The following is a 20,712-nucleotide window of genomic DNA, read 5'->3' as shown; positions in this document are numbered from 1 at the left end:
GTGACTTAATTTTACACACTGACACACTCACACACGTTTGCCCTGGGTTTAGAACGAGTCTCTCCTCTGTCGCTCCTCTGTCCCTCCTCTGTTTCTCATCTGTCTCTCCTCGCTCCCTTCTCTAATCTTCATCTGTCGCTCCTCTGTCCCTCCTCTGTCCCCCCACTGCCTCTCCTCTGTCCCTCCTCTGTCTCTCCTCTGTCTCTCCTCTGTTTCTCATCCGTCTCTCCTCGCTCCCTCCTCTCTCTCTCCTCTGTCCTTCCTCTGTTTTTCCTCTGTCTCTCCTCTGTCCCCCCACTGTCTCTCCTCTGTCTCTCCTCTTTCTCTCTCCTCTGTCCTTCCTCTGTCTCTCCTCTGTCCCTCCTCTGTCCCTCCTCTGCCCCTCCTCTGTTTCTCATCTGTCTCTCCTCTTTCTCTCCTCTGTCTCTCCTCTGTCCTTCCTCTTTCTCTCTTCTGTCTCTCTTCTGTCTCTTCTCTGTCCCTCCTTTGTTTATCCTCTGTCTCTCCTGTCTCTCCTCTGTCCCTCCTGTATCTCTTCTGTGTCTCCTCTGTCCCTCCTCTGTCCTTCCTCTGTCTCTCCTCTGTCTCTCCTCTTTCTCTCCTAAGGGTTAGGGTTAGAGGTTGTCTCTTTACCACTACCCTCGCCCCTCACCAGAGTGAACTACTAAAGCACGTAGAGACGCCATGGCAGGCAGACGTCACTCCAGTGAAAGAAGACAAGTTAGTCACCCGCTCAAGAAAAGATAACTATGCTGCTGTCCATGCCACGAGGAAATGAGACTCAGTTTTGGCGCCAAAAAATCCTCCATAATTCCTTTAAACTCCAAACCACTGGGAAACGTCCCCTCTGACGTCAGCAATCCTGTTCCAATGACAATGAACAACCTCTTGATGGGGCGGCTAGACGGATCGCTTCCCCAAGAGGTCTTTCCTAAAGAAGATTTGTTGAGTAACCGGAGGTGGAGGCATTTGCAGTTGTTAGCCGGCCACTTCTGGGCACATTTTATCCGGCTGTACCTTCCCAGTCTGCAGCCCCGGCAGAAGTGGCAGTCATCCCAAGCCGATGTCACAGAGGGGTCCGTGGCTATGATCGTGGATCCACAGCTTCCTCGTGCCTCCTGGCTTGTGGGTCGCATTTCCAAGGTCCACCACAGCCCCGACGGGCACATCAGGCCGAAATCAAAATAAAGGACAGAACCTTCACCCAGCGTGGGTGTTGCTGCTGGCCCTCCCGGATGAAGACAAGAACAGTCAGCTTGAATAGTTTGTTGTGTGGTAGCCTTTTGTTTAGAGGAAAGGTATTTTATACATTTGGGGGCGGCTGTACAAAAAGCCCCATGTGCTTGTAATTAGTGGAGCGTCCAGTAGGGGGCGCTCCAGCCTTTGCATTGTAGTGTGCTTTGTGATGTCACCTGCTTTCCTTTCCTTTACGCTGTTCAAGGGCGCTTCCGCCTTTGCGTTATAGTGTGCTTTATGACATCACATGCACTTTATGACATCACATGCATTTTATGACATCACATGCATTTTATGACATCACATGTACTTTGAAGATGGTATAATCGGCGGTACGAGTCCGCCACGTTACAAACGTCGATAACGATAACGAATCAGATAGCAGTCTGTGTGTACCTGTGAGGATTGATTAAGCTCCTGAACGCGTTGTTGTGTCTCATCATTTCCGTCTATCCGAGTATCCGAGCATCCATCCTGGCCTTAAGTAGTGCTCTGGCCGGCCCTCCAGAGCAGTGACAGCTACACACCAGATCAAGTTAGAGAAGGTATGGTATATGGTCATTTCCAACATATTTATGGTGTATTATATATAAATACATTATGATTTGTTTATTTTGTAGATATATATCTCTTTTTTACATACAATATTTTAGAATATTTTGTGGCTTAAAAGGAACTGTAAGTAGCATGTGCTCTTGCTGGTTTAAAAATATAAAATTATAACTAACAATTTGTCCATCATGTCCATTGTTTTTGCAAGAATAAATCAGCATTTTAATTGGTATAAGGAATAACAATATTTCATATGTCTGTCTTTATCTGGAGACACAGAGATTATTCAAAATCAAAAAAATTCCCTTTCATCTGATCTCAAACGAATGAAGATTATGCATTATTTAATTGTTTTCCCCCCCTTTTTTATAACGAAATTGTCATGGTACCTTATTTATAACAGCACACACTCTCGTACTTTCGGGATCATGAGCACCCATCATGTGTAACCCTAACCCCAGGAACGTCCACTGGACCTATATCAATAAACTAAACCTAGCTTTACCAAATAGGAGTGATTTAAGATAAGATAAGACAAGCCTTTATTTGTCCCACAAACACAAAGTAGACACAGAAGTAAACAATAAAAAACATATAACTCATAAAAATACTCTTAGAGAAAAACTCTTATAAAAAACCTCTTATACTACATAATAATAACAACAACAGTGACACTCTTATTTACAGCTGTTACATGAACAGAAAATATTGATAACTATTTTGGCCATATTACCCTCATAATTCCTCATACGACAAAGAGAAAACAAAAATAATAATAAAACACATTGGAGATAAGGTGGTTCAACGTAGGCCTGTGTTTTCTTTTCCCCCCCTCTTCAATCAGCTCGCGCCCGCTGACGTCACGCACTTTCGCTCGCGCCGCGGCTGCACGAGCGCTCTCCGTGCTTCAGTCTCGCGCTGCGCTCGCTCCTGTCCTAAAGCCCGGTGCGTGCGGTACGACAAAACTCTCCTCCGTCTCCGTCCGCGGCGACAAGAAGCGACCGACCCCCCGCAGAGACACCGGACCAGAATGGGGACCTCGCGCTTACCGACGCTGGAGGAATAACTACCCAAACAAACTTCTAGTTCCGACCACGGGCGAGAGAGGACGTGGGGCGCGAGCGCGGTGAAAGTCGCCGGGTTGAAACTTTTACACTGCGGTTCAAGCCATGGATACACTTTTGGGTTTCCTTGGACTTGTCTGGCTCTTCTCCGCGCCGATGTCCGCTCAAATTCCCACAGGTAAGAGCAGCTTTTCACTCTTTATTTGCGTTGGTTTTGGCGAGGGGAGAAAAAAGTTAGTTTCGACGTTACGCGCATTCCCGTAAAGCTTGAATCTGTCACAGGTGTGCCACCGCGGACAATCAAAGTGGCTCCTTTGAAACGTTTAACGAACCTTTTTATTACGCACGTTTTTACCGCTGATTGTGTCCGTGTCCAACAGGCGTACAGGGGGGTGTTATGCCACGACTCGTATCCCGAAGTCTGCGGAGTGTTGTCGGCTTCTCTTTGAACTGCTCGCGCTGGACACAACTCATTTTTCACGCTTTTACGCAATTTAAAAAAGTTGCAATTTGCACGTTTTATTGCGTCGCGGACTCGCGCGCTTTGCCTGTCACCGAACTTTTGCAAAGAGTGTTTTATTGTCTTTATTTGCGCACGGCCGACGTAAGCAGCGTCACCTCACCTTTACCTCCAGCCGGTTATTTACGTTTCAAAAAGGTTCAAGTGGGTTTACTGTGCGCTGCTCGTCCCGTTCTGTGTTTAAAGTGTTATTACATCGTTGCGCACCGGGTGAAAGTCGCACAGAGCTTATAACATACAACACTTGACGCTGCTGTTATATGTTTTTGTACATATATATTGTTTATGACCTGCTGATAATATTTAAAAGACAATTGTCACAGCGGTGGAGAACACGCAGCGTCTTATCCACGTGAAAAGGGGGGAAAGTTTGGGGCGCGCGCGCGGACACGTAGGCTGCGGACCATCGCTCATTCTCCATCATAATCTCTATCGACTTTATTTGCCCAGAGATTCATAACTACGTCACATCGACTCGTTTACAAGTTACAGTTCTTTCCAGCTTCTTCCCGCGGGCTGAGGGCGGAGGAGCCGACGCTCGGTTAGGTTTTAATGCTCCGCGCGCGGCTCTCCCCGGTCCCCCGCGGACCAAACGACCCGTCTCCCCAACTCCATCCCCCGCCGCGTGCAATGAAAGCTAATGACCCGGTGGGAGCGTGAAAAAAGTGTCAGTAACGGCGATGGCGTGTTTGACTGAGGACGTGGTCGGTACGCGATCCGCGGCACACGACGTGACGTGACCCGGAGCCCGTGACACTTGATCCATGTGCGCTCCGTGCGTAATGTTGATTTTTGCCCGGTTGTAATTGGAGCAAAGGTGAAGCCAGGGAATGCACGAACGAGCTGCTTTTGGCGTTTGGCTTTTGCAAAGACTTCTCTGGAAACGTGTAGTGTCGCTGTTTACGTGAAATGAAGTGGCAGGAACACTTTTGCGCACAGCCTGTTGTTTGTATTTAATGTGTAATATCTTGTGTGTGTTTGGAATCTTTCACCTCCACGAGAAAGAAAAGTCACTTCCCCAGTGCCGGGTTCACGAATTTTCCTAAAGTTGACCTGCTAGAAAAAAAGAAAAAAAAACACTGCTTAACTTGGCGCACTTTGCATTCAAGGACGTTTAACGTGTGATTAAGCCCGGGACGTTTCCAGAAGCTGTCGTTTTCAGCTCTTTGCCTTCCCTGGTTTACGATTTGCATAGAAATTAGTCAATTAATTACACAAGAACGTGTTAATGCCCGTCCTATTCTCCCTCCCCTCCCTGCGCCCGCGGCTGCAGGCTGTGCCGCCACATCCTCCTGTCCCCCTCCCTCCCTCCCTCCCTCTCCTGGCCATTTGGTCCCCAGGGGCAACAAATGTGAGGAATTTCTTTGAGGCCGCTCTCTGGGAATTTGAGTGCTGCTAATTTGCAAGTAAATACAAGACAACACGCGGCTCCACTGTCGAGGGTTGTGTGTAAAAGTAGTAGCAGTATTCTCCTATGTTTAAGAATAAAAACAAACTAGATTCATACATGAGGCTCTCAAAAGATCAAAGACTGTTTTTCACTATATTTAAATCATGCTGATTGTGAAGCTGGAGAGTTACATACTTGCAAGTGCATTTGTGTTACAACTGGGAATGTCACAGTATCACATTTGAGCGATTACAATATAACGATTATTGACAATTATTGACACAAAAGTTAAATCCTTAAGTTTCTTTCATTCTAATACTATTCCAATAGTATGCGACATATTTTATGAAATCAAACTTTCAGAGTAAAGTTAATGTGATACAAACATAAAAAGCACTATACATTTAGGTGTACGTTTAGGTGCAGAATCAATTGAAATGACCTCATTTATGAATATTGTGACCTGAATAATAATGATTATCGATTCACCGAATAATCTTGACATCCCTAGTTATAACATGATAACTTATTTTATTGCCAACATTAACCAAACAAGCAATGTCTGTCAGTGCAGTATTGATGTTGAGGTGTGAAAAAAGCCTCTTTGCAGTAAGTAGGCCTATTCCAAACCTGCAAAAACATCTCTCTCTTTCTTTGATTCATAATCACTGCCTGGCGTGTCTTCCACAACAAGGACGCATAGTTCCTCTTTTACCCACTTGTTCTCAGCAAATTGACTGAAACACATTTTGTCCTCTGTTCAATGTGGATCCCGCCATTATGGACTTGTCTTGTCAAGTCTTTAACAAAAGTCACATTGGGTTTGAGACGTCTGTCCTCTAAAAGGCTGCGCTTCGTGACATTTACACAAGTCTGCGCCGCGTCTTATCACTCGGCGCGTTTGAAAGTCGTTGAGAATAAATGCATCTTCCTCCCACGTCTCAAATCCTCCAAGTGAGTTCATGTTAATTGACAAGTTTCTAAATCTGTCTCCTCACTGATGGAGCTGTGACACTGATCCCCACCTCTTTAATCTTAATGAAGTGAAATAATTGTTTTCCATCATAAACCGGGGAGGGATCGAGGAGCCCCCGTCTAAGCTGGTTTAATTAGAACTGTAAATTATTTTAGTAGTTTTCCGCATTCAAGACGTTAAGAAGTTTAATTATAATTACTTTTCAGCCTCATTTTGGAACATGAAATAACATTGTGTTTTTGTCAGAGGAAAGAGAAGAGCAGGGAATGGGAGAGAAGACAAGGAAGGGAGAAGAGAAGGGAGATGCGTATGAAGGAATGAGAAAAAAAAAGAAAAGCACTGGTCTTGACTGATGGCTCTCCACAAATCTAGAGAGAGCGAGGAAGAAGCCAGTGAGCGCTCGTGGAAAGAGATGCAGTCGAGTAGAGTGTAGTGCTGTACAATGTTAGAGCTAAATAATTACAGATAACAACAATGTGACTCATCACACGTTGCAAAAGTTCAACCAGGAACCGTAAAACAAACCAGCAGAAACGTAGAAAACTAGAATTACCACGACTGTGTAAACAACAATTAATCGACTAATCATGACTGTACGAAATAATCATAGTTGTATTTTTTTCTAAACACAAATGGAAATAACTCAGGCAGCGTTATTAAATCAAAAAGAATCAGCCATTTCTCATGTTCATCCGCGCTACACTTTATTTATGAATATTCCACATCTCGAAGACTTGAGTCAATGGCATCGTTTTTGCACCTGGCACAGAGTCTTAACAAAGAAGAAGAACGTCTCTATTCTTCTTCTGCCAAAACTAAAACACGTCCAAATCAAAGTCATTGATCCTCTCATTAAAACCACCGCTACATTCGGCAGTCGCTCTGATCACTGTCGCTAAAGTTTCACGTCTTTGCTCAAAGCCAGTGTGTTTCCTCGGATTTCAATTTAAAAACTCTCTCCCTCTGAAAGTATAGCGTCTCATTCCACCAGTCACCAGTCATTTGGGGATGAAGTTTGAAGTGTAAAAAGTAATTAATGTGCTGCGAGAATTCATTAGCTAATCCCCCGTTCGCGATGCACATGTGATGGAGTTTGAGGAGAGACGGGCGGGCCGTGCTCAGCGTTTGGTGAAATAACTTGGGACGGTTTTTGGGAAGTGAAGAGGTACCAAGGCCGATGCTGGCTTCAATTCAAGTTTCCATACAATGCCTAGAGTCTATTTACGGATGCCAAAGCCTTTATATAACATACAGTTGGCCTGGACTGCATTCTGTCTCAATCTCATAACCAATAGTGATTAGCTGAAAACAAACTTAACTTAAAACTAGTGATATTCTGCTATTAAATGTGTTAAATAATGAACAAATACCGTATTTTCCGGACTATAAGTAGCACCGGAGTATAAGTCGCACCAGCCAAAAAATGCATAATAGAAAAGATAGAACATATATAAGTTGCACTGGAGTATGAAATGCGATTGCAAGTGTGAAAATAACAAATAATATCACATATAAGTTGCTCTGGAGTATAAGTATAAGTCGCACCCCGGCCAAAACTATGAAAAAAGGTGCGACTTATAGACTTAAAGTAAAAATACGGTGTAAAATAATGAACAAATACATACATTGTACATTATGTTTCTGCTGCAAGCTCTCTGTGAAACTATCAAATAACTGTAGTCAAATTAATTATTTTTACTGTCTGTAAGTCTAGACCGGTCTGTTTAGTTTAGTTTAACTTTGACTAAATGGAGCAAAAACTAAAACCCAAGTTGTAGATTGCTTGTATTTCACGCCTTAACATGTTTTGTAGAGTACAACTAAAATGTGCCCTGAAGTGTTTAACTGAAAGTGTCTCCGAACGGCTCTAACTTTCAACTTTCAGGCCTCTCCTCCTCCACCACCGCCTCTTCATCTGAATCCATTTATTTCTGGCTCAAACAGAAATATGTGCATTAAATTATTGGCCAGAGAACTGACAGATGCAGAAAGCCGCCCCAAGAACATAACAATGGCAACACAACAGAGGTAGTTAAGCCTTATGAAAAGACAAACAATGTACTGTACTGGGATAAAGAGCGTTTTAGGAGGCGGTAGTAAACAAGGAAATGCATCAGTGGACACGGAACAACAGCACATATCTGACTTTAAAGCCGTGGAACCTGGCAGTGGGGAATATTTTCTTGCTCATAGTTATTCGGGGATTTCAAGACATTTAAACCTGTTTATCAATTTGTGTCCTTGGTCAAATCTGATCATTCTCTCTTTTATCTTACAAATGCAAAGGTCAGTACTTAAATGAAAACAAAATGCTTTTCTTAGTTCTGTATCGTCCAATCCAAGGGTTTGGTTTCCTGGATGAAGGATGGCATTACTCGAGTGTCATCCATCTCCAGAGTGGCACCGTTCAGCGCCGGTCACAGCTGTTGTTAACAGGGTCCCACCAAAAAAGACAAAATGCTCCCGGTACACACATGGCTGGCTAATGACGGATTAAGTAATCAAGCTTCTCTGATTAATTACATTACTCTGCCCAGTGCTCATTGTGTCAGGACAGGACTGGAAAGGCCGTTTGAGCAGCACTGAGACGATTTTCGGTCTCTTTAAAGGGCCTGTAGACAAGTTTTCCATGTATTTAAGTAATATCTGTTTTGTCACAGTACATAAATATTGTAAAAACATGTATTCTGTTGTTTGCATGTTAGTTGTTAGCTTTACCGTGATGACAAATCTTGCTCTGGCCTCAGACAGTTGTGAACTCCTTGTGGTGAATATGCTGCTCAGAAGTGAGGGAAGCAATATGTTTATAGTGAGCACAATTAAGATGTTGAGAAGAGACAGATGACATTCCCGAGTTATTTTAGGCCATTTTGAAGTACAAAAGAACAGGTGAAATGTCACGCATGTGTCGTTCAAAGTTCAGAGGTCATAACAGGGCGACCATTTGTGGATTTTATTTCAGGCATGCAACTTGCTTTCTGTTCATCCAAAAACACAGAGGCCATTAAGCAAGGGTTTATTGTACATTGATGCTAAAAGTGAATGCCGGAGCAAACCAAGTTAACAGAGTTCCTCCTCCAAACTTGACCATATTGTGTGACCCTGGGCTTGCTCAGCTCCTCAGAGACCGAGCCCAAAGCCTCGCAGCTGTGAATATGTGACTATTGTTCCGTGCACCACGGCAAATCTAACCGTGTCTTGTTCTCTCTCTGCTGCCCCTCTTGGTCCTAGCTCACATGGGACGCACCGAAAAGGGTGAGTTACGAATAGTTTCATCTGTCACAGTCACTGCCATAGTCCCAGCGTAGCCATTAGCTCCATGGTCATTAGCCCTTTCCATTGTAGATCATCTCGGGCTTTCTCCATTCCATTTTAGTGGAGTTTGTTGTACTCATCACGTGGTCATTTCCATCCTTGTACTAACCATTCACTTCATGTTAAGTGCACAATTACGCTTCATCTATAGGACTTTATTTGTATAATGTGAATGCGGATTACATATTTTTCAAGGTTTTTGCTGAAGAGCTCATTGAACCTTGACTTGATGCATTTGATGTGGAAAAATAAGTTGTATGTTTATGTAAAGGTAAGTAAAGTATACAACTAATGGCTGTTTGTTATATGGAAACTCTTATATAGCACTCCAGTCTTAAGTGTACATGTTTTGTGTTGCATAAAACAATTTGGCCATGTAAAGTCTTCACAAACAAGTAATCAAGTTGAAGCATTTTTTGAGTACCTCCTGTACTTCTGCTCCAGTCTGTGCACTTTGTCCATTTTGGGCTTGTCTCGTACAGATCTCGTCTTGTCTGTGGACTGAGACAGCTGTTTGAAACTCCCAGGTGCAGTTTACTTTGTGGAAGTTTTTTATTAAAAAGCCCAGTTCAATCTCTCCATTCTAAACGGTCGATATTGGAATCCCACAATCACAGCCTCCATCTTTGTTGTCTGTCCCGGCTTCTTAATGAGCGACTTGTTGTTTTTCTTTTCCTCTGTGAAAGTGACAGGCTCGTAAAGTGTGCACCACAGACGCCATCCGCAGACGAGGCAGACACGAGGGTTTTGGTATCCCACAAGGCTTTGCAGCAACAGCCAGCATCAAAGTCAAAGCCGATACAGCCTTTTGTTTATAGTTTAATTCTGGAGGGAAAAAGTGATGAAAATCCACAGTTTATTTTACACAAGGTCCATCTCTGGTTAATCCCACTTAAGTCAAACAACACAAGGACTTTTTTAACACGTCCAATACAAGTCTATTAGACAGAAAAACAGTGCATAAAAAGGCTTCGTGTTAAGATCAAAACTGAAAGTCTCAATGATGTTGGACTCTTTGTAATTTCTTTTAGACACATTTAAATCCAAGCTTGGGAATTTTGCAATCCAGATGGTGATTAGCATCATTTGTGAATCTATTGTCGGCCCTTTTGTAAAACCAACCAGACCTTTTGAAGGATCTTTCCTTGTTTGTGTTCTTATGATTCCGAATCTAATTATTTTAGCCGTTTCTCTGTTTTTGACTAACAGTGACACTAGGGCAAAAGTTACGCCTCGCATTGCCCCAGGATGGATATTTGTGGTTGCCTGACCCAACCCGAGGGCATTGGCTCTTCCATTAGTCCAGTTAAGAAGACATCTGTCATAAGGGCACATTAACAGGAGTAGCCATAAGCAAAGTGTGCACCACATCACATATTAAAGTCTTATTCCCTTATCTGATCTCGCACTTAAAGCCATACATCCACTGTCTGCGAGTGTTTTTAAGCTGATTGCACCCAAGAGCAGTATAAACCTTGGATTGGAAATGCACATTAAGCTCTCCTTTATATGTGTGCGTATGAACAAGGGCTTACAGACAGATGACCAGTCCATTAAGAATACCATCTCCTGACTTGCTTCATGCATCTTCACTTCTCTTTCCTCCATCTCTCGCATTGGTGGTTGGAGCGATCTAAATCTTACACACATGCACACACGCACACACACACACACACACACACACCGTTATCTGTAGCACTAAAGGTTTATATAATCTGTTCTGCGATAGTGATGTGTCAGAGTCTTGCCGTCCTGTCTGTCAGCTGTCTGCAAAATGACTAGAGAGGCACATGCAGGGCAGCCAGCATTCACATACTCACATATTATACACAGGCAGTACATGCACTCCATCTCCCAGGTAGACGTTTAGACAGTCAACATCTGTCTGTCTGGACCACAGGTTTGTCCCACTTGACATGATTTGTTGAGCTCTGTCAAAAGGATTGGACTTGCGTGCAAATGTTGCTAAACAGCTCACGCCGTTATTCCCAAATTCTGTAATAATTCGTGCTATTAGCAAACATTAGCATTGTTGACTGTCATTATAGAGCTATATTCACTCAAAAAAAGCCTAAAGCCGTAAGTGAGTTCTGCCCCGAAACTCACACACAAACCCTGATCAATTTGCGAAAGTTTGCAATAATTCAGATTTTTTTCTCTGAATGAAACTAAAACTGTTCCCCTGGGGCTTTTCGTGTAGTTTGTAGTTGGATTTGTGGCTGAGAATGAGCATGTGTTTGTGGGAAACCTTGGCCTTGAGTTGTGCCCTGTTGAATTCCTCAAACTGTTTTGTGAAAGTTGCAAACTGTTTCCACTGGCAGCGATAAGGAAGAGGAGGCAGTTCTCTGTGAAGGCCTTGGTCTGTACACAGCTGTACAACAATGTGACCAAGATCAAATAAAAAAATAAAACCACTTGAGTCAAAATCTAAATTGAAAGCACAGATAGGAGAAAGTCTTTCACAGAGAAGTTCCAAAGCAAAGGTATTTTTCCGGTCAAACAGTGTGGACACAAACAGGCGCGATGTTGACACTGTCCAGACTCCCCAGTGTCTGGAGTCAAGTCTACTCCTCTTGCACTCTTCATTACTCATCAGTATTCCAAATCAGTACTTCTGAAACTGTGGGACAGATGTAGTTTATGATTATGTTTTGGCGACTTTTTGGACATGGGGTTTGGTCCAGGTACATGTCCAGTTCAATCAGTTCAATAGAGAGAACTGCTGCTCTAAACATTACCCAAAGCACCTCTCTCTCTCCTAACAGTTACTTTACCTAAGCCCCCGTCCCCCCCTCCCTGTTTTTTCTTGGAATTTACGACCCACCAACCTAAACAAAGAAACTCAGCGTTTATCATACCCTCCCCCGTCCTGTGTCCCCCTTTGACTCTCGTCTACTACTCTAAATCTCCTCCCAGTCTCTCCAGTTTCCACACTTCCCCTAAAGACCCATAAGACAGAGGAGGGTGGGATTTCACTCACAAATCCAGTCAGTGGTGTAAAATTACAGAGAGTTTGAAGATCGTGGTAGTTATAGGTGGGAACTTTCCTTGTAAAGATAATTAACCACTACTAAGCCAGCTAAATATTTGAAGAGTATCATCGTGGTGAATGTGGCAATAACAACAGTATTTATGTCACTGAAATCCAATGCAATTTCAGTCCGAACTGGAAGTTCATTTTACTGGAAGCAGTAAATGTCCCCTGACCAAGAGCCCTGAAATTATGATCTATCGCTGATAGCCCAAGCCTCGACTGATCAAATGGTCCCAGGACAACCTTCCTTGGATGCTGCCTGTCATAAATCATCCTAAACTTGCCCCAAGTCTAAACTCAGATCTCACTGGTCACAAATCAAGATTGGAGAAATAAAATGTGTCTCAAGCCTGTAATTGCATTTTGCAGTATCACTTGTGTTGGTGAGAAGGACATCCAGATTCTATAGTTGCATCTTTTCCAGTGTAAAAGAGTTTTGTTTACAACTGAAGATTACTCAATACTTTCTGCACATTGCGGGTTTACGTTGTAACTACATGAACTTAAAACAAAGTAGTAGTTTTGGTGAAGCTGAAAAACATAAGATATGCTTATCCTAACACATTTTTATTTCAGTTTCAGATTTCTTGGCAGAGGGATCGCTTTGTAAGCATAATATCTTTGTACCACTTTTTTGAGGCCACACTTCTTATTCAGTGCCATGACCAGAACAGAACACTTTTCTTGAGCAAACCTTTGTCACTCCATAAATCTTTTGTCACCTGTCTTTGCCAAGGTCTTCCTCTTGTTTTCCCTTTTTCGATTGTCTCACTGTTTGCACAATGCCTTTGTTAGCATTTTTTTTCAACTTTGTTTTCAGTTTAACCAGATTTACACTGACTCACACAACACCCTCCTCTTCGTCTTCTCCCTCTGAATCCAAGTCCACGTAGAAGACAGTGTCACTTTGTATTAAGTGGCTGGCCTAACTGTCACTATGTCCATATTAGGCTGAAGGTAAATAGTATCTTGTGTGTTTGGTTGAGCCGAGCGAGCTGTCGTGTTGCTGTAACGGTTAGCAGATACAGCTCTACCTCCTCGTGACACGGCTTGTCTCTTAGCGTCAACCTCACACATACGACGCCTTATACCTTAAAGCAAAGGGCTGTACTGTTAGTACTTCAAAGAGAGCCAGCTCAATTTAAGTGCAGGTTGGAAAGAAAACTACAGCCTTCAGCGTCTTTGGACTGCTGGATTAAAAGAACACATATGGAGGCTTTGTTGTAGACCCTGGTTTATCTAATGCTCAAATGTTCAAGCACACAGGAGCACAGAGTGTACTTAGGGCACAAAGACCTACAGTAAGTCCTTATATACTAAACAGAGGGACATCAAAACATGGCAGCACCAATGACTAATGCCAAAAAGGCATTGGCAATGGAAAATACCCAAACAAAAAGGCAATTTAGTGGTTAAAAATGTACTTACAAATAGTAATCAAATATTAGTGTTGAGATTATGTGAGAGAAAAATATCACAATTATCAATTACTTTGACGTAACAACAGTGACATCTTTCATTTTCTTTCATTCCCGATGTCTAACACGTTGCTGTTCCTCAAGTTTGTGACCAGTTTTATGAAAATCAAACTCTAAATGACAAAATAAAATATGTGTGACAAAAACAGGCAGATCAAAAAAGTACTTTACATTTAGATTCATTTTCTTGAACTATGAATTGAATAGTAATAGTTATGCTGTGGCTTCCTCCCGCCGTCCAAAGACATGCGCGAATTAGGCAAAATTGGCAACTGTAAATTGCCCCCAGTGATTGAATGTGAGAGTGAATGTTCGTGTGTGTCTATGTATCTGTGTTAACCCTGTGACAAGCTGGCCCCTGTCCAGGGTGTGTCCCGCCTCAGGCCAAAAGTCACTGGGATAGGCTCCTGTCACCCGCGACCTCTACCGCTTGTTCCCGTGAGAATGAATGAATAATTATTTTTAGTTCTTATGATTACATTGAGACCTGAATAATCGTGATTATCAATTACCCAAATGATTTTGACATCCCTAGTAACAGAATAGACAATACAATCTTATTGGGATGTGCCTCTTAAAATGTAAACATGTGGTGTGTCTTGAGAACATGATATTTACTCTGGCTAATCAAGCCTCAAACGTGACAACTCTTATGTAGTTGTAGTTATGAGCTCATCATATGAATTAGGGCATATGGAAGAAAAATAATAAACTTTATCTTCTGATCACAGCGCTGTAACATTTAAAACCTTACGCATTGCGCATTATTTGATAATTATTCATTAGTAAGTGAGAAGTGAGTACGTCCTGCTGAGCTGACCATTTGTGCAGTGTTACAAGTCTCCATCTCAAAGCACTGTTTTGTCTTTTCCAACTGTGGGAGGTTCACACGGCTCCAGAAAGCGTTGGACGGAGAAAGTCCTACATTGGGCCGATGATTCAAACTGTATGATTAAAACGAGTCACTCAGCGAGGAATCCCAGAAGAGTTTGGAGTATTTTGTAAAATACCACCACACACATTTCTATGAGCAATGCACAGGTCATCCCACAAATCTTCAACAAAAGTACACGTCCTATTTAGGTTGGCACGGTGAAATAGAAAAACAAAATCTATCTGAACTGAAGGAATTTTCCTCCTTGTTGGAAATGTCCAAAAAGTGAAGTATCACCCTGAAAGTATGTGGTTACAAAACCTTTATACGCTTTTTTATTATAGAAGCTTTACCGTAAGACAACAATCCCTAATACAATCAAGCTGTACCGTATCACATTTTTATTTGAAAAGCTAAATCTACAAGAAGGCTATGTCCACAATAACATGTTTAACCATGAAACATTTCCCACTTCATTTGTCTGTGCACAATTTAGCACCAATTCACATTTGCTAGGGCCCTAAAAGCATCACAAAACTGTGTAAAAGCTAAAAAAAAAATAGATAGTTCCCTCAAATGGACACTACATTTCTTCCATCTTCATAAAAGCATGTTTATTACAGAAGAACAGTGGACAAATCAAGCACTACTACTGTATCTTTTATTAGGAACAGAAATATATACCCTTTATGGGCAGCTTACTTTAATCCCTTGTGAAGTTTCCCATTCACGCTCCACACTGCTAAAAGCTTCAACATGAGCAGTGCAGATGAAACAATTATCACACACTGTGCTACATTAAATGCATCTGTCGTCTCTGCATTAACATCCTCTCTCATTCTCCATCTCTCAGGTCTGCTAGCCTTGGTGCACTTATACTTGACTGAGATGTCAATCAATAATTGTGATTATTTTTAAGAAACCATAAATGAAAAGTGCTTTTTAAATCCGTCTGTTCATCTCACATTAACTTTATAAATTCATAAAGTTTGATTTGGTGAAGCTGGTCACAGGAATGGGGATTATGATGATAAATACTGAATTGTGGTCTCATTCCTGTGACGATATGCTCAAATTGCCCTATCGTGTTTTAGTCATTTTCTGTTGAGTACAGCTCTATCGCAAAAAGAGACACCTTTTCACGCCCACAGTGAGTGACAGGAGGCTTTAACCAATTAAGTGTAACGTCTCAGAAGAAGCAGATGACTTCAGACACCACTTCAAGGCAACAAAAATACTAAGTTTACATGAGCCGTGACAAAATGGTGATTTTAATTGTAAATAATTGTAAAATTGAGATGTTTCGTCACACAATAACATAACACTGTATTTTAAGATGGTTCCTCCATTTACATCGAGAGGTTGAATGTTTTGATATATGTAGGTCACGGTGAAGTAGGTTAGTTTGAGGCCGGCATGGGGAGAGCGGTGGGGGAAAGTGCGGCTAACCAGAACCACATGTGGCTGGAGCTCTGTCAGACTAAAGGCATGTGGACTGAGAGATGAGGGGCCCAGTTAACCTCTGATTTGTCCTGGGAGCGCTGTGTGGAGCGGAGCAGACTGTTGGGTAGCTGCTACATTTCACATGGTCCACACCTGTGAACTCCGCCCTTAAACGGTGGCCACTGTTAATCAAGGGCAAGACTATTCAGTAAAAACTGTCCTCACTATTGTATTTGACTACTGGACGTTGAAAAATTTGGGAGATCTACAAAGGAGACTCATTCACATAAAATAATTTGAACAAAGATACAAAATAATGACTTCCAATAATCCTCATGTCTTTTACTCTTTATCACTATAACGGTGCCTAAGTAAGTCCAAGTTCATTTTGAGTTACATTTTGTTCTTCTAAGCAGAGAAAAGCTCTTGGTACAGTCAGGTTCCACGTCTCCGTCACTGCCAATGGGAGCTGCATCCTATAATTACATGACAACTGTAATTTGACCTGAGATTAAATGTGGATTGTAGCCTTTCACACCGGAGACAACAGCCAGGGTTTAGTGGCCCTGTAATGAGACATTTGCTGTCCTCTGCTTTGTACTAAAGTGACTCATCGACAGTGATGTTGAAAAAAGTACAGAATTTAACTTGAATCTTCTCAAGTGTACTCAGAACTGGAGCTCACTTGAGTGTGTCAAGTGTGCAGGCCGTTAAGTGCATGTGAAAGAAGAAAGTTTCATATTGGCAGAGATTAGACACTGGAGGATAATAACTGTAAGGACAGAGTTTGAAGTGGCAAACAATCACACTTCTTTTGCTGCAAAATAATAACCGACATTGTTACTTTTCAAGTACTTTTTGTACTTTTTCTCAGGCTTCTATCTTGAGTTTTTATTTGTATGACATCAAATCACATACTTTTCACTGTGACAGATATCGAGTGCTGTCTATGTAATGTGAAGTATGCATCCACAGCGAACAATAACTTCTTCCTAACCAACCTTTTTAGAGCACTAGAGTGGACCCAAATTCCACTTCTATTCCATACCTATTGAGTCAAGTCATCATTATATATGCATAAATAACTCTAGACACTTTCTAGACGTCTTAGCACTGATTGAGGTATCCTATGTTTGGTGTCAAAATGACTTCTGTCTCAACTACAAGGAGACCAGTGCAGTCCAAAAAGTAAGAAAAGACCCAATAGACAAACTGTATAAACTCTTGGGTAGCTATAACTAAGGCTTTCTCAGATGCGGTGGCTGTAAAACCTCGGCGATCGGGGCTCTGGCTGTAATCCTTGATGAAAAGTTGGAGGATGAAATTGTAGTAAATGATCCTGAGATGAAGTGGGCAGTGTGAATTGTGTGGGAGCAGGAGAGCGTGATAAGAAACTCTAGCACAAACACTGACTGCAGCTGTACTTTTTCATTCCCTGCCTTTCCCATTCAGACTGATAACGGCAAAGACAAGAGAAAGGAGAGAGTTGAAGTTCTGTGATAGCACCAAGATATGACCCTTTTCATCTTATTTGGATAGCTTTACTTTCACATGCAGGGTGGGAAAAACTCCATTTCTATTCAAGTGCTGTGAATAAACAATATTATTCACGAAGAATGGGATTCAAATGTGAAGAAAGATGAAGTGCAGAGTTTGTTGGTTGCAGTCATGAAGACTCCAACGCTACAATACAGTTACTTACATCAGCATAAACTGTACCAGAAGGTTCCATATTGAGGAAAGTGTATGCGTTTTGGTTTACTCTCGACCAGTGCCAAATTGTAACCCACTTTCACAAAGCCAGACACAGACATGAGGACTTTGTTCCCTGTTCTGTTGGACTGATGGATGCTGTTTACACGTCAAACGGCTGCAGTCCTGAGCGGAGAGGGGTGAGTTCCAAATCACTCTGTTTGTCTTTCTGGGGCCTGGCTCTGTCTCGCATTCTTGGGCTCCTGGATGTACGTAGGACTAAAACGGTGTAGGTGAAGGTAGTTTTTGCGAGGGAAGCACATATACACAGGATTGTTTGGTTCTGATGAATGTAATGTAATGCGATTGTGTTCTTTCCTGTAAATGGTTATCTTTTTTGCGCAGGGCAATGTTGGAATAAATCAATTCTTAATCTGTAATGATTAGGGGTAGAAAAGAAACTGCTTGGTTGAATACATCCCATTGCATGTTATATTTGTAGTCATATTATTTGTTACATCCAAAACAGAATTGTAGCGACAGATTTTCGCAGGATTTGGCTTTTAGTCACAATTTCTGTTCAAATGACTCTCATGTCTTGTGTTTATTCATTATGACGATCACTCAAGTCGCCCTGACACATGGAGTCACACCTCATTACTATAACAGGCACTGCTTTATACGGCTTAATGTGGCGTGGATGGTCACTACTGTCACAAGGTTAGAATAAGAGGTCAAGTGGAGTTTAATGATATACAACAGTAGCCTAGTTTGGAGATGCAGACACACTGGCCAAAGATATACTGTACTCTTTGACTAGAGAAGAATTATTCAAATCTAGCAATAGCCTGTAAATATACTGTACAAAGATGTGCTTTCAGTCTGCTTTATTTGGGCCAATTGAAGCTGAGTGAAAGCAGAGTGTACATGGTCAAATACAGCTGAAGGCGACTGTAAACACGGCCTTTGGACCTTGAGGTTGAGTGAACTGTTCTCACTTTGGGTTTTTCTAGCGATTAAAAAAAAGAAAAAAAAGTCTATAAAAAGTCTCTTAATTGTGTAAATGTTTTCATGATTTGCGTCTTATTTATCCCCCTACCCCAGGGCATCCTTGACAAAGAGGACTCGATCTCAATGGGTTCTCACCGGGTTAAATAAAGGTTAATAAATTCATAAATTTAATGGCTCCCAACAAAATAATTAATTCCACATAGAGAAGCCCAGTTAAGCTGCTGAATTTCCCGGACTTGGTTCCAAGAACTAATAGATTTACACAATGGAATGAGTCCCAGCAGAGAGCCATAGACAGAGTTTCCCGGCGATGTGGGAGTGTCGTGTGGGCGTGTGGGTGACTAAACTCAAACTTGGCAGCTCCGGCAGCAGTGTACAGCAGGCCCTCATTGGACGTGTGTGACAGGTACTTAATTATTGCCATGTTATTTGTCTTCACATAACACTGACCACGGGCCTGACGGGCAGCTCTTAATTAGTCGTCGTAGCTACTGATGATGCGCCCTGACAGTTGCTGTGGCGCTGACAGAAGCGGTAGCAGAAAGGCGTGCTGAGAGAGACACTGTGGCTATTGAGTTTTCCTGCTGTGAGTTGTGTGTGTTTGTGTACCGAAAAAATAAAGAAAAATATAGTTTTCCAGTTAGCCGCTTCCTACCAAAGTGATTTATTTAAGGCACAATCGCTGTGCTGTATTGCGGAAATGGGAAATTGCTTGGGCATTTTTAATCTCGGGGTGTGAAGTTGCTTTTCTCTCTCTTCCTCTTCTCTCTTTTAGTCGTCCCCGGAGGAGGCAGGGGAGCAACAAGTGCAAATAGTCTGAAATGTGTCGCTGGTATGTCACAACAAATCTGTCGAGAGGGGAAAAACACATTTGCAAATGTTCATCTTGAGTCAAAATCACTTGACAATACACAACGTACAATTACTAGCTCCCATTATGCACCGGGCTTTCGTAACGGACCAAATGACAGGGAAGAGCGCCCTCGTCTCAAATACATACTTGTGTGGCGATAGACATTGGGTGTGTTTGGTTTTCCGTAGTGCGTGGCGAGAAGAATCTTAATGGCCATCGTTTAGCCTCTGACCCAGGCTTATGCTCACACAGGCACAAAGAGGGGGTTCTGTGCTGTGGGAGTGAAGAGCCCAGGCGGAATTCTTACATGTGTGGAAGTGCCATGCTGGAAAAGCTTTTGCGTTTATAAGGGATTAATTGATATAATGATGCTTGTACTAACAGTCATAAAAAAAAAATCTAAATAATAACTTGCGTTACCACATGAGCCACCCATTTTTAACTTTATCATTGAGTTAGGGTTTAGCTCCTAAGTTTGTCTTATCAGTAATCTTATGGTTTTAAGTCCTTTCAGCTGATAATAATCACATCTTTGGAGTTGAATAATTGCAACTAGTATTTTCATGGTAGTTAAATTTCTAACTCAATTTCCATACCAAGTTTTAATATACTAGTTTTAGTATTGATTAATATTGGATTTTCAATACTTTTGCCAACCCTAATGGCAAAATCTTCTGAAGTTTTGACATAAAGATGTTTGTTTCATGTGGATAGGTCCTGCAGTCAATAAATCTGCAATCTGACTGTTAAACAGATACTTGTACCTTACAATTCTCCAGCTCAATTTTTGGCCCTAGCTTCCCTGATATTTTCATCTAGACAAGGCTGAATTATTATTATTATATTATTATTATTAAGAATCTCTAATGAACAATGCACACCAAACCATTGCACACATTTAAGTGTACAATGCGTTTTGCAATTCAAACCACTTCAAGAACTGAGAGCTCCACACTTACGGACCCCAGCCCTGACCCCTGATGTCGTCTCTGTTTGAACAGGTGTTGACCATTTGCAGTCCCAGCAGCAGACTATTAGTGCACAGGTTGGTCATATTTCCTAAAAGATTCAAAGCATCTAATTCAGGCTCGTCATTCAACCAAGTCCTAGAAACCTGCATAAATATCCAAATCATTTTTGTCAATAATTCATGTTAATGACAAGGTCCATTATCACACTTTATTTATACAAGTACATCACAAAAATCAACGTATTAGTAAGTCGTTTTACATACGCTCATCCAGGGCTGGGCGATTGAATCGAGAGCTCTGTAG

General features: G+C 41.9%; 1 protein-coding gene across 1 annotated transcript in view; it reads left to right on the top strand.

Moving 5' to 3' along the window:
* The first annotated feature begins 2,828 nt into the window (after window positions 1-2,828).
* The window catches only part of ptprk (protein tyrosine phosphatase receptor type K), a 107,024-nt gene continuing 89,140 nt past the window's right edge, over window positions 2,829-20,712 (top strand). Inside the window, exon 1 of the mRNA XM_072445534.1 lies at window positions 2,829-3,030. Within this exon, the coding sequence (XP_072301635.1) occupies window positions 2,958-3,030 (73 nt within the window). The 5' untranslated portion in view covers window positions 2,829-2,957. The remainder of the gene's footprint in view (window positions 3,031-20,712) is intronic.

The sequence above is a fragment of the Eucyclogobius newberryi genome, unplaced genomic scaffold (genome assembly GCF_026437365.1).
Source record: "Eucyclogobius newberryi isolate DKJ021-1_F unplaced genomic scaffold, fEucNew1.0.hap1 SCAF_1, whole genome shotgun sequence".
In the NCBI taxonomy this organism is placed as follows: domain Eukaryota; kingdom Metazoa; phylum Chordata; class Actinopteri; order Gobiiformes; family Gobiidae; genus Eucyclogobius; species Eucyclogobius newberryi.
This window is presented reverse-complemented; position numbering and strand designations above follow the sequence as displayed.